General features: G+C 43.3%; 1 protein-coding gene across 1 annotated transcript in view; it reads right to left on the bottom strand.

Moving 5' to 3' along the window:
- The window catches only part of Fam129a (family with sequence similarity 129, member A), a 151,775-nt gene that overhangs the window by 22,863 nt on the left and 114,751 nt on the right, over window positions 1-14,161 (bottom strand). Inside the window, exons 6-7 of the mRNA XM_013021860.1 lie at window positions 10,142-10,257; window positions 174-278 (exon numbers count right to left, since the gene is read on the bottom strand). Of these exons, the coding sequence (XP_012877314.1) occupies window positions 174-278; window positions 10,142-10,257 (221 nt within the window). The remainder of the gene's footprint in view (window positions 1-173; window positions 279-10,141; window positions 10,258-14,161) is intronic.

Genomic DNA, 14,161 nt, shown 5'->3' with positions numbered 1-14,161 from the left:
ATGACTTCTGGCTATTTGATGGTTAATTGGAGATAAGAGTCTCTTAGATTTTCCTGCCTGGTCAGGCTTTGAACCATGATTCTCAGATCTCAGCCTCCCTGAGTATCTAGGATTATAGGCCTGAGCCACACAGAGGAAATGTTCATTTTGCCTAATGTATTTACATGACTTACCCCAAACCAGGCTCTCTTCCTGTCATTCTTCTTCCCCTTCATCTTTGGCAGCAGATCTGTCTGGAGAGTTGGCAGAAGTTCCTCCATCACCAGGTTACTTAGGACCTACACAGTAAAAGGGGTGCCCAGAGTTGGTCAGCTGGCAATGGCAAACCAGACTTATGATGGCTGTCTCTACACTTAGCTTTATGAACTCCATTGTGTGTGTGTGTGTGTGTGTGTGCGTGCGTGTGCGCACGCGCGCGCACACGTGCACGCACATGCAAGTGCATGTGCTGTTTCAAGGGATTGAACCCATAGCCTCACACATGCTAAGTAGCCTAGGTTAATAATCATCATCATCATCTTGGTTCTAAGGCCACAGAAATATCAACTAAGAAAATCTGGAAAGCAAGCATTTTTTTTGTTGTTGTTGGTCATGGGGCCTGAACTCTGGGCCTGGGTGCTGTCTCTCAGCTCTTCAGCTCAAGGCTACCGCTCTACCACTTGAGCCACAGCACCATTTCCAGGTTTTTCTGCTTATGTGGTGCTGAGGAATCGAACCCAGGGCCTCATGCATGCAAGGCAAGCACTCTACCACTGAGCCATCTTCCCAGCCCAAGAGCAAGCATTCTTACAAGGAGCAGAAAGATCTGCTGACATTCTCCACTGCTGGGAAGAATAAATTCCTCAAAGTCAAACTTCTTATACTCAAACTAGAAGAGCCCAGTGCACTTCGGATGAGAGGGAAGATTTCAACCATTGAAAAGGACGTTCTTTGGCAACACTGTGATGGGTCAAGCTGGATCTGAGTGGCTGAGTCATAGTCTGTGTCCCCTTATCTTATCATTCTTCTTCAAGCCCCCTCAGGATCTAGGTGTTTTTATTCTCTTTGCTTGCTAAACACCGTCTCTACCTTCTCGTGTTTGGAAAAGAGGAGCAAGATAGAGAGAAAGAGGAGAGAAACATTCATGCTCCAACCAAAGCCCATGTTCCATTGCATCCCCTGGCTTTAAGAAGAAAAGCTGAAGGGGATGCTGGAGGGGATAAAGTAGAGGCAAAAGGTGAGCTCCAGAAGCTCTGCAAAATTGCTGGCTCAATCTGCTCCTCCAAAGACTGGGCTAAGCCTGAAAAGGACTCTGCAAAGAAAGGAGGGACAAAAGAAGAGCTGACGCTGGAAGGGATGGGGCTACTCTAGAGGAAATGGTCATTCCAACACAGAGTAGGCACAGAAAGCTGAGTGGGCTGCAGACGCCAGCCAACTGATATACGAGGAGGGAGGTGGGGCGGTTGTGGTGTTTTGTTTCATTTTGGTGCCAATACTTGGGCTTCAATTCAGGACCTCTGGCTTTTTTTTGCTCAAGGCAAAAGTGTGAACCACACTTCCACTTCTGGCTTTTTGGTGGTTAACTGGAGATAAGGTTCACTTGGATTGCCTTTGAATTGCAATCCAGAGATCTCAGCCTCTTGAGTAGGTAGGATTAAAGAAGTGAGCCACTGACATCTAACATGTGTGCATTTGGGGTGACCACATGTTTCCGGTGACTGTAAACTTGTATTATTTTTTATTAAGTTTTACAAAAATGGAGACATTTTCTGGGCGCGGGAGTAATATGCCTGTAATCCGAGCACTTACAAAACTGAGACAAGGGGACAACCGTGAGTTCCTTCTAGACCTGTCACAAAACACACCCAAACCAGACTATTGGTGTGTGTTTAAGCTATATTGTTAGCATGAGAATATTTCATTGTTGAAAGGAGAAGGAGCACATGTCACTAATAAAAGTTGCCACAGCTGGCTTGCTCTGGGGAAAACGCCTGTCTTTTGTTTGCAGTGATTTCCTCTTGGTTCCTAGGAGGAGGGATTTCCTGGCAATGACACACAGCCACCTGGGCTCAAAGGGCTGGGGAGGGTATAAACTAAAGGTTGTTCTTACATTCTCTCCCTACCTGCCTTCAGCATAGACCTGTTGGGCGGTGCCCCTCCCCACCTAAAAAAGTGGTTAGCAATGTGGTGTCAGGTCCTCTGGATCTTCCAGTGATAACTCTAGGTTGTGTTTCTCATGAATGGAATGGTTCCTTGTCTAGCCTGGGGGGTCTACAAGTGGATGATTCTGCTACTTCTCTGCCCTTTCTTCAGAGCCAAGGTTAACAGTGACGAAACAACACACTTGATTTGGAATGCCAAACTTCACTCTAAACTTAATGAAAGCATAATTAGGTTATATGATGGCTTTCTGATTGGATGGTCCACTGAAAGAAGGGGTGTTAAGCAGGACACTGCAGAAGGTGGGTCCCATCTGTAATCCTAGCTACTGAGGAGGCTAAGGAGAGTGACTCAAAGCCAGTCCATGCAGGAAAGTGTGTAAGACTCTTATTTCCAAGTAACCACCAGAAAACTGGAAGTGGCACTGTAATTCAAAGTGGTAGAGTGCTAGTCTTAAGCAAAAGAGCCCAGGGACAGCACCCAGGCCCTGACTTCTAGCCCCAGGACCAATAAATAAATAAAAGGAAAGGGTGTTAATTGTCCATGCCCTGCCTCAGACTAGGAAGATTCCAATTTCCAGCCAGTCTGGACAGCAAGAAGGAAGAAAGCAGAAAAAGAAGAAGGAGGGACTGGGAAGGTGGCTCAGTGGTAGAGCACTTGCCTCGCATGCATGAGGCCCTGGGTTCGATTCCTCAGCATCACATAAGCAGAAAAAAAAGCCGGAAGTGGCTCTATGGCTCAAGTGGTAGAGTGCTAGCCTTGAGCTGAAGAGCTGAGGGACAGCGCCCAGGCCCTGAGTTCAGGCCCCATGACAGGACCCCCCCCCAAAAAAAAAAGAAAAGAAAAAGGAGAGGAAGGAGGAAGAAGATGAAGAACTTGTAAGTCCCGATCTCAATAGGAAAAGATGGCCTATGCCTGTCATCCCAGCTACTTGGGAAGCTGAGATCAGGACAACCACAGTTTGGGCCAGTCTGACTGCCCCTCACACCCCCACTAAAGTCAACATCTCAACAGAAAAAGTTGGGAGTGACAGCTTACATCCAGCCACAGGAAGTGGCGCTGTAGCTCAAGTGGTAGAGTGCTCGCTACAGTAGGAGGCATGAAAAGAAGAATTACAGTCTAGGCCAGACTGGATAAAATAAGCCAGATCCTATCTCAAAAACAACCTGAGAAAAATAGACTGGGAATGTGGTTCAAGTGGCAGAGCACCTGCCTGGTGAGTGTGAAAGCCTGAATTCAAACCTAGTATTACAAAAATAGAACGGAAAAAACAACTGGACATTTGTGGCCTAAAGAGAATTTGGAAATATCTAAAGTTTTTTGATTTCTTTTTTGGGTAAGTCGTTGGTCTTTTTTTTTTTTTTTCTGCCAGTCCTGGGGCTCGAACTCAGCACTGTCCCTGAGCTTCATTTACTCAAGGCTAGCACTCTACCATTTGAGCCACAGTGCCACTTCTGGCTTTTTATGCTTATGTGGTACTGAAGAATTGAACCCAGGGTTTCATAAGGTAAGCACTCTACCATTCAGCTACATTCCCAGCCCCAGTTGTGGGTCTTGAACTCTGGGCCTGGATGCTGTCCTGAGCTTTTCAGCTCAAGGCTAGTGCTCTACCACATGAGCCACAACGCCACTTCCAGCTTTTTCTATTTATGTGGTGTCAAGGAATCTAACCCAGGGCTTCATGCATGCCAGGCAAGCGCTCTACCACTGAGCCACCTTCTCAGCCCCTGTTTCTAGATATTACTTAAAATGTTGCTTGGATAGGTGAATGTTTCTTCGCATCTGCACAGTTATCTCCACACTCACTCATGACAACCTCCCTCACCCTGGCTCCTTCCTTTTTATCCCTGCACCCTGACAGGGCAAGGTGTTTTGTTCAGATTCACTTTTATCATGAGTCTTTTGAAAGCTCAGGTTTAAACCACAGGTTCCAGATTAAGATGTAGTGTTGAGCATGGAAAGAAGCAGAAAAGGAACAACTCACTCGGGGCAGCTGTTCGGTAAAGTTGAAATAATATTTATCCAACATAACTGACCTCCTCCCTCTCACTTCTCACAGACATCTACATAGTCCACTTTGGGAATTAAGGAAGATTTTACTCAGAGGTCATTGGTCAGCCTCACACTGGTGGAAAACCTTATGAGATCATTAGATGATGCCTCTTGCTAGGATGTTACAGTAGGGTGTCCTGCTCTAGCTGAACTCAACAGGACCACGCCCAGGGAGAAAGAAGCCCAGGCAGAGGAGATAAACTGTCCAGGCCAACTGCGCCTGAGAGGAATTGCTCCCATTAGGACACTAAGCTAGACTTCTGTCACCTGTAATGTGAACTTGCCTTGTGACATTGAAGATGGTAACGAGAGGATTTTTCACTGCTGATAATTCATTAGTGGAACTGTGTTTTCCTTCCCTTCTTCCCCCTCCCCTTCCCTTCCCTTTCCCTCTTCCCTTCTTTTCTCTTCCCTTATTTTCCCTTCCCTTTCCTTCCTTTCCTTTCCCTTTCTTTTTCTTGATTGCTAGGCAGGCATTCTACCACTTGAGTCACACTTCTAGGTATTTTCCCATTGATTACTTTTGAGCTAGGGTTTCACTTTCCACCCCACACCCCTCTAGAAAACCTGGACTGCAATCCTCCCACTTTGCGTTTCCCAGTGTCACTAGTGATGAGGAGCTTGCACCATGTGCCTAGCCACTGGTTGAAAGGAAGCCTGGAAACCTTTTTTGCTCCAGGTGGCCTCCAACTGAACAAGTCCTCTGATCTCTGCCTCCCAGGTAACTAAGTCACAGACTTGAGCCAGTCTCCCTGCTTTTCCACTCTCTGGGGCAGTTAAGAAATGAACATTTTCTAGGGCTTAAGAAAAATGTGACATGTGCAAAGTTCTGGAAATCAGGAGGTCTTGTAGTTACAGTGAGTAGTTAGTTACTACTCTGCGGGCCCCATCCTACTTTAGTGGGGGTAAGTTCTTGTTTGAAAGACATCTGCAGAAGAGTAGCCCTAGTGTGTGGCATGCTGAGCAGGGAGCTAAGGGGGTGGGGAGGTGGAGACTGAAGATGGAGCTGACCATCAGTGGGAAACACTATTCTGGTTGAAAAGCATGAAGTTCAAGAATGATAAAAATTATCCTAATTTGTCCTTTTGCAGAGATTGGTTTTAATTTGAACAAGAGTGTGAACAGATCAAGTTATAGACAAAGGCCAAAGGAAAAGAATGTTCCATTTGGGTGGGCTTACAGTTTTCTTTTAGTCTTTCCCACACAATGTTCCAAGAAAGTTGGTTCTGTGTTACAATGTAGGGAACTACAAAGGCAACTTGCCGGGAGGGAGTGGGAGAGGGAGAGAGAGCAGAGAGCAGAAGCGGGTAGGGCTGTTGCAAAGCTGGTGAACTTGGTGGGTATTAGGGATAGCCCTGGAGCTGGCAAAGCTAAAACCCGCCATTTTCCTTCCCTTTCCTCCCTTCTCCTATGTGCAGCCCATTCTGGGATTTCTTATCCTGGCCAGCTCTGCATAGCAAGGTCCTAACCCCTTGGGCTTTTCCAGAGAAAAAAGGCTAATGAAATAACAAATCATAATAATGAGGAGTTCTCTAACCACCTCCTCATAAAACAGGATTCACTGAGTTTTACCATAAGAGACTTAAAAATGTAATCTTGTTGTTTAAAAGGATAGAGGCTGGGCACTGGTGACTCATGTCTATGATCCTAGCTACCCAAGAGGCTTAGATCTGAAGATCAAAGTCTGAAGCTAGCCCAGGCAGAAGAGTCTAGGAGCCTTTTTATTTCCAATGAACCAGCAGAAAGCCAGTAGGAGAGGTGTAGCTCAAGTGGTAGGTAGCACTTGAGTGAAAGAGCCAAGGGAGAGCCTAGGCTGTGAGTTCAAGCCCCGGCCTCCCAATTTAAAAACTATAAAGGAAGATGGAATATATTGGGCAAACGTAGCAGCTGGCATGTGAAAATGTTCAAATTTCATTCAGATACAAGGAACCAAACTAGAGCCCTATCACACTTCCTTGCAGACCTGGAGCTGTAAGGTGGGGCCCAGGGAAGCTGCCTGTTTGGTAAGGAAGCTCCCATGTTATGTCCTTGTGATATTGATGGGCTGTGGGTAGAGCAATCTATTTGCAGAGGGCCACACTAGAACTCCTTGCCAGAAGACAATTCTAGAATGTATGGACAAGACTCAGACATGTGGGAATTTTTCTTTTTCTTATCTTGAACCACTCAGCTCTGTGGGAATTATGAGCTGTTCTCTTGCCCATCTGGCTAATTTAAAGGCAGATAATAAATACACCAAATAACTGCAGAGACTTTACATTTTTGCAGATTGCTTTCTCTCATGATCTCATTTCTATTGACAAGGAGAAAATATGTTGATGTTTTTACTGGTGTACAAATATTTCCACCTTAACAGTCTGCCAGGCAGGCTATTCTGACATACTGCTTTGGTTTGGATCCTTGCTTAAAATAAGTATGGGGCCTGCCACCCTCACCGTCTAAATCACTGCTGTGAAAAGAAGAATGTAACAAGGATGAGAATCTACTGAGTTCAGGCTCCTGGTGTTCCCAATTCCACTCCTTTTATAAGTGGGAGAGTGAACTTTCAGCTTCACTAGGCCCTGTACAGGAAAGTTCCAGAAGCCATTTATTTCTACCAGCTTCTCCAAGTTGGTTCAAAATGCCTTTCTGTTATAGACTGGATATTCTTTCTCTTATCTAGAGGGAAAATAACCCTGAAACTTCCTTTTAGAGTCTCCACTTTAGGAGTGTATGATTCCACCAAAGATATCCAACTTCTGGGGTCATTTGATAACCATAGCTTTAAGTGATCTCAATTTGGCTTCCTGCATCCCTCCCCTCCCCCCATCCCACCTCATCTAGAATCTTTTCACATAGAAAATTAGCTCTGCACTCTGATTGCTCTGCACCAGTGCCTGGCATATCCATAGATGTATACACCCATATATGTACATACTCTCCTCCTTGCACACTGGCTACTATCTCTGCATATCTGACCTGAGTGCAATGGCAAGGAAGAGGTGAGTCACGTAGCACTCATGAGCTTCGAAGTACTGAATGCCTATCGGCCCAAAGGGAAAAACAGAAAGAAAAGAAAACACTCACAAATAAAACTCAATACTCTCTACCTCCCACCCCAAAGGATTTATGTGACTATTTTCAATAGCATTGAAAAACAGAATGTGAATTTACATAAGAATTCTAGTTTTTAAAAAATCAAGCAAGTAGTACAGCTGAACTATAGGAGATAAATAAATGTGAAACGTCACCTATCCCCGTGATTGGTGATCTGTAGGTGTGTATGCACACACATATACACCAGTATGCATTCTGGTACTAGGGCTTAAACTCAGGGCCTGGGTGCCATCCCTTAGCTTTTTTTCTTCTTCTCCCCCCCCCCAAGACTCTACACTCCATCCATCTACAGCTCCACTTCTGTTTTTTTGTTGTTGTTATTGGCGGTAGGGGGAGGAAAGAGGGGGCGTGAGGTGGGGAGTTAATTGGAGATTAGTTTCATAGACTTTCTTGCCCAAGATGGCTTCAGATCTCAGCCTCCTGAGCAGCTGGGATTACAGGCATGAACCATTTGTACCTGGCTCTCTATTGGTGATGATTTTTCCCTGCATCAGGAGGCAGAAGACACTATCTCCTTCGTCATTTGGCCAGTAAACAAGTAGTGCAGAAACCATCACAGGAGAGGTACCCTCCTGTCTCAGCCTTGCCCATTTCTGCATCACTGGCACCTAGCACAGTGCTGGGTATGTGATGCATGCTCTTTACTGAATGAATAATGCCAGAAGTCACTTAGCTAAAATGGAAATCATAGTAACTGTCTTCTACAACCCAATAAAACTGTTAAGACAATCAAACAATTTGAAGTATCACAATAAAGCGATTTAAAGCTGATTTTTTAAAGAACAGTTTAATATTAAATATATTGCTAGTTAATATGCCTGTCAGCATCAAATCTCTTTCTATGTCATGGTTTTTCTTTTGTGTGTAAGTATTGTAAGCTTTTAGTGCTCTCAAATTTAATCGGCGATAAGAGTCGACAGATTTTTCCACTGGCTGGCTTTGAACAATGATCTTTAGATCTCAGCCTCCCAAGTAGCTAGGATTACAGGCATGAGTTACAGGCACCTAGCAGTACTTTCATAGGGTTTGAATCTGGGCCTGAGTGCTGTCTCTCAGCTCTTCAGCTCAAGGCTAGCGCTCTACCAGTTGAGCCACAGCAACACTTCTGGTTTTCTGGTGGTTAATTGTAGATAAGAGTCTCCCAGACTTTCCTGCCCAGATGGCTTTGAACCTCAATCCTCATATCTCAGCTTCCTGAATATCTATGATTACAGGCATGAGCCACTGGTGCCCAGCTTAGCACTACTCTTAATCTCTAATGTATCAGAAATAAAGAATTAGAGTTCTGAAATAAGTCTCAGTTTGGAAAATAAGTGGGTTTAGAATCCAGAGAGAGGTAGAGAAGAGGAGGGAGAGGAAGAGAGACGATGGAAACTCTGGTTTGTATGGCAAAGTAAAAAAGATCTATTCCATCCTCATGGGAAAAGTTTTAGCTCTTTATGCTTAATGAACTTTCAGAAGCCAAAGCACCATCTGGCATCTTCCAAATATTATTTCCTCAACAAATTTCAGCAGGCCCTCCCCCAACAGGCATTCTGGAAATTATGTCCAAAAAAATAAAAAAAAGGAATAGCATTCCTGGACATGATGTTTTGAACAGGAGGAGGCTTGCACTATTTGGAGCAGCCACTTGGTTGGTGACATCATGGAGATAGGGTCACAGCATGAAACAGCAGAGATTCGTAACACCATCCTGAGCCAAAGTCTACTGAGGTTTAGGCCATGACTGGCAGTATACCAGGGAAAATACAATGGATCTCAATGGATAGAAGAAGAAAAGCGAAACAAAACACAGAGAAGCTTGGCCAATGCCTTCTGTATGTTTCCATCCATCCCTTCCTTTATTTATCACTTCAGAAGAACAGATGCAGCAGGGTGGCGGTCGTTCATACCGATAATCCTAGCTACTCAGGAGGCTGAGATTTAAGGATCATAGTTCACAGCCAGCCTGAACAGACAAATACTTGAAACAACCAGTCAAAAGACTGTGAATGGAAGTCTAGTTCAAGAGATAGAGCTTCTCAAGGGAGGGTAGAGGCTGGGAAGGGATGTGAAGGGTAAACAAAGGAGGAGGATGCAATGCTTGTTAAGAAATGTATGCATTATCCTGCCCATGCAATTGTAACCCCTCTGTACAGTATGTTCACAAATAAAATAAAATTAAATTAAAAAAAAAAGAAAAAGCTTCTCAATATGGCTATCTGACAAATAATTCTCCAGCATCTCACTCAATTCTCATGACCTTGCAATGTAAATATTTTTATTTCTGTTTTTTTTCTAGAGGAGTAATCTAAGACTAAAAGAGATTAAGAACTTCTTTCAAGACATAAATGTAAGTGTGATCGCCTTGAGGTCCCACCTCATAACCCTGCATATCCCAACTCGCTCTAGTTCTAATGGTCATTTGAAAGAATATGTCTTTATAGAAGACACAGGACAGTTCTGCTCACTAACGTTGCAGTGTTTCAATCTGGTGATTTTATTGGGTAGGAGTGGGTGGGCAGATGGTATTGATGTTTGAGCTCAGGGCCTTCTGATTACAGGTAGTACTCTATCACTTGAGGCATACCTCTAGATTTTTGCTAGTTAATTGGAGATAAGTTGCCCAGACTGGCTTTGAACCATGATCTTGTGATTTAAGCCTCCTGAGTAGTTAGGAGTATGGGTGTGAACCACCGTTGTTTGGTCAGTCTAGTGGTCTTTGTGATAGATAATAGCTCACAAAATGCTTCTACACAATTAGAGCAATCTTTGTAGGACCACGTCTTTCATTCTTGCAACTTGGGCTTGATCATTCACTGAAGTGATGCTGACCTTCCACACAGAGGATCTGAATTCTGAGTCCCCAACTTACCTGGATCTCACCCCCTGTGATCATATCCCATGAGCCATAGTGCCCCTTCTCCTGCCGGAAGAATTGCACTGCTTCTAAAAAGGCTTGGGCTTCAAATGTCATCTGCTTCATGTAATCTAAAGGAAAGAGGAAGCAGCTGTTAGAAAAGTTAAGTACACTGTTTCTTGGTTTTCTATGTTCTTCAAATATGGTGGGTCTTCTGTTGCAAAGAATAGAATTAAGAGAATCAGAAGAAGGTACTCAATTAAAGCTTATTTGCAGGCAAGCAGCACTTCACTCGATTACCATCTGAGCTGACTGATACTATCAGATCCTGAGCATAGCAGTTTTAGTATCCTGTGAATGTCTTATAAATGCTTCCCATCTTCCTCCAGGCACACAGTGACTTTGTACCACCCACCCTAACACATCACCCATACCAGTCATCCATAAACCCTCAGGAATAGAGAAAATATAACTCAAGGCATAGCATTTATAAGTGCTGAAACAGAATCCCTCTCAATGAGGCTACAAAGAAACCCAGAAGCTACATCTTCAAAACTGCGGAAGAGGAATTGACATATCTTTTAGCCTGTACTGGGGCTTGAAGTCAGAGCCTTGTGCTCTCACCCAGATAGTTTTCATAGGGCTGGTGCTCTGCTGCCTGAGCCATGTCCCCAGTCCAGCACTTTGAAGATTAGAGAGAGACAGACTTTTCCTCCTGGGCTGGCTTTGAGCTGTGATCCTCCAGATCTCAGCTTTCTGAGTAGCTAGGATTACAGGCGTGAGCCACCAGTACTCTAAGGGAATGGACATTTCCAATATCAACATAGAGATGTGGTTAAAATAAAAAAGTCAGAAAAGGGACATGTCCCAGGAATTGTGATTTCAAACTGAAGTATTTTCTTCCTTGGCTTGGCAATTGATTTAGTGTTTAACTTGGAGGTTTGGAAAAACCAAATGAAGGTCTTGCCACAGTAACACTGTCAGTAGTGCTCTTCCCATGAGGGACTGTGATGTGAGACTCAGTACACTAGGGACTCTGCCAAATGAGATGGAAACCGTAATGACTACACTGAGATTCAAGACTGACTTACGTGCACTCATTTCTAACAGCTGTTTTCATTTTCATTCCCACCTCAAGGAAACAAAGAGATGGAAAGGAAATGTAGGACTGTCTTTGGATGGAGTACATATGGCCAGACTCTCCAGCCAAGGAATGAAGTTTCAAATTCTTCATGTCTTTACAAGAAGCATAACTTCCCTTATTTCTTCCCCGGCTGGTTTTAGGAACAGGAGGAGATATTTTTAGTTCTGTCCATTACCTTCTATATCTATATCACACAACATGAGAACAACTCAAACAAATGGTGGCAGTGCCAAAGGCCTTGGGAAAAATAACTGATAGCAAATGTGAGGCCCTGAATTCAAACCCCAATACCCTAAAAAAAAAAAAAACAGGAAAAGAGATCAGATTTGGAGACAATGATGTGAATGTCAGAGAGAAGACCATGAAGGAAGAGAATAAGAGCTAGAATAGTGATGGAGTAAAGCAGCTTAACAGAAGCAAATAAAAATATTAGGAATCGAATGGATCACAAAAGAAACTGTAGTCATTGAATACTGGGTGTAATGGTTCATGCCTATAACCTCAGCTATGCAGAAGGAAGAATTATGGTCCTAAGCCAACCTGGGGGAAAAAAAGAGTGAGACCTATATGAAAAATAACCTAAAGCAAAAAGGGCTGGAGGTGTGGCTCAAGTGGCAGGATATCTGCCTAGCAAGCAAAAGAAACTGAATTCAAACCCCAGTACTGCCAAAAACACAATAAAAAACAAGAAATTATAGTAATTGAGCAACAGAACTTTAAAATGAGAACTATCATTCACACAAGGTCAATTTGAACTACTCCCTTTGTAGAGTGGAAGAAAAATCTAATTTACAGATTCACCATTAGATTTTCAGCTTACGAACTGCTTAAATAAAATGACTTACACAAAACATTGATAATGAGTCTGCCATGGAGTAAGTTGCCTTATGAATATTTGTTCTTATAATCATAAACAAAGCTCACTGGCAATTGCCAGTTCATTCAGCAAATAAAGAACAAAAGTTTGTCCTCTAAAAGACAAACTTACATGGCCACGGTAATCTGATCTTCATTTCTCTTAAACTGTTTGCAAAGGCTTTAGGAAACTCTCAGGATGTACAGGTGTTTGAGAGAAACCAAATTCCCAGTGAGTTGATCAACTTCCTGGTATAGATCTCAAGAGAACAAATCTCAGGTTCATAACTGCCCTTTCTCCTGCCAAAAAGCAAATTGAGAGTTATGTTCAAAGGCTCTCAGAATCAGCCGTGGTTTCTAGTCTTTAGGTCCTGCTGTTGCTGACAGGACTGGGAAAATGACAAATATCAGCAACAATTCTCCTTTCCAACTATATATATATATATATATATATATATATATATATATATATATATATATATATATAGTTACTTGCTTAGCTGACGGTCACCCAGCTGGTGAGTGTCAGAGCCAAGAGTTGAAAATGTGGCTCTGGCATGCCACACACCACCTTGGCATTCATGCTTCCTAAAATCATCCATCCACTAAGAGAGTTGGAAGTGATCATAAAGGTCACCAGCTCCAAGATCTCCTTCTACCCTGGTATCCTTCAGACTTCCAGACAAACACTTGCTTGGCCTTGCTTAAATATTTGTAGGACAGAGAGCTCACAATTTAATGAAGTAATTCTTTCTGTCACTGACCTACTCTAATTACTTGAATTTTTTCCCCTCTATTGAGCCAAAATCTGTTCCTATAAACTCTCTCATTAATCTCATTTCTCCCTTTCAGAACAAAATAGACTAAGTTTACTTCTTTTCCCTATGGTAATTCTATAAAACAGTCATCAACTGAATATAAAGTATATACTTACTTTCCTTCAACCATACTTTAAAAACCTCTTTCAGATCTCTTAAATTTGGCCTTCACTTTTCCTTCCTTCCCCAGAGATCCATTCTTATTTATCAACACCTTTCTTGAACTTGGCCCATAGGACTGGGTATTGTCTCACTAGCACAAATTATGTAAAATAGAATGGTTCTTTCCCTCTGATTTTTTTTGGGGGGGTCCGGTAGTGGGGCCTGAACTCTGGGCCTGGGCATTGTCCCTCAGCTCTTTAGCTCAAGGCTAATGCTCTACCACTTGAGCCACAGCACCACTTCTGGCTTTTTTTCTTTTTGCTTATGTGGTGCTGAGGAATCAGCCCAGGGCCTCATGCATGCAAGGCAAGCGCTCTACCACTGAGCCACCTTCCCAGCCCACCTTCCCTCTGATTTTAACCTCTCCTTAAAGAATACAGCCACATCATCCTGCTGACTCCTATCTTTGAGTCCAATAAAATCCCCAAACCTTTTTCATGTCAAACTCTTGCCAGTGGAAGCCTCTTTAACTTGTACTTTTTTCTTTTGACTTTGAAGGACAAATTTAACATTATCAGTCAGCCAATGCCTGCCAAACTGCTCTTAAAAACTGTGTCTCCTTTCACCTTTTCTAACATGGTAAGTTGGCTTCCTTTGTTTCTATCTGACTCACTGATAAAGAATTCACCAGAATTCACAGGCAAGGACTGAGCCCCAAGAAACTCTTAAGTGTGAGGAGACACATGGGAGACACTGTGGCCATTCATTCAACCCTCACATCCCCAGAACAGGGAAATGTCTAGGAATACACAGTTCTCCAGGTTTCTCGCTAGATCCTCCTCTGTACAGCTGCATGGAAAACTCACATCTGGGAAAGATGATTAAGGATTCTGCAAGGGAAGGAAAGCTTCTTTGGGTCTCTTGGGGGCAGTCATTCAAGAGGCCAGCCAGAAGGCATCATTTTTTATTTTTTTCCACTTACACAAATTTATAGCTTAAGTGAGTCAACTGAACCGCCAGAGTTTGAGTGAGGCCTATGGAATCACTGTCGATTTTGACTCTGACTGCTGGGTCAGGCCTGGGTTTGGACGCTGCCTTGTTTTTTTATTTTATTGG

This window comes from Dipodomys ordii, unplaced genomic scaffold (genome assembly GCF_000151885.1).
Source record: "Dipodomys ordii isolate 6190 unplaced genomic scaffold, Dord_2.0 Scaffold57, whole genome shotgun sequence".
Classification (NCBI taxonomy): Eukaryota; Metazoa; Chordata; class Mammalia; order Rodentia; family Heteromyidae; genus Dipodomys; species Dipodomys ordii.
The sequence above is the reverse complement of the archived record's forward strand: the minus strand, read 5'-3'. Positions and strand labels throughout refer to the sequence as shown.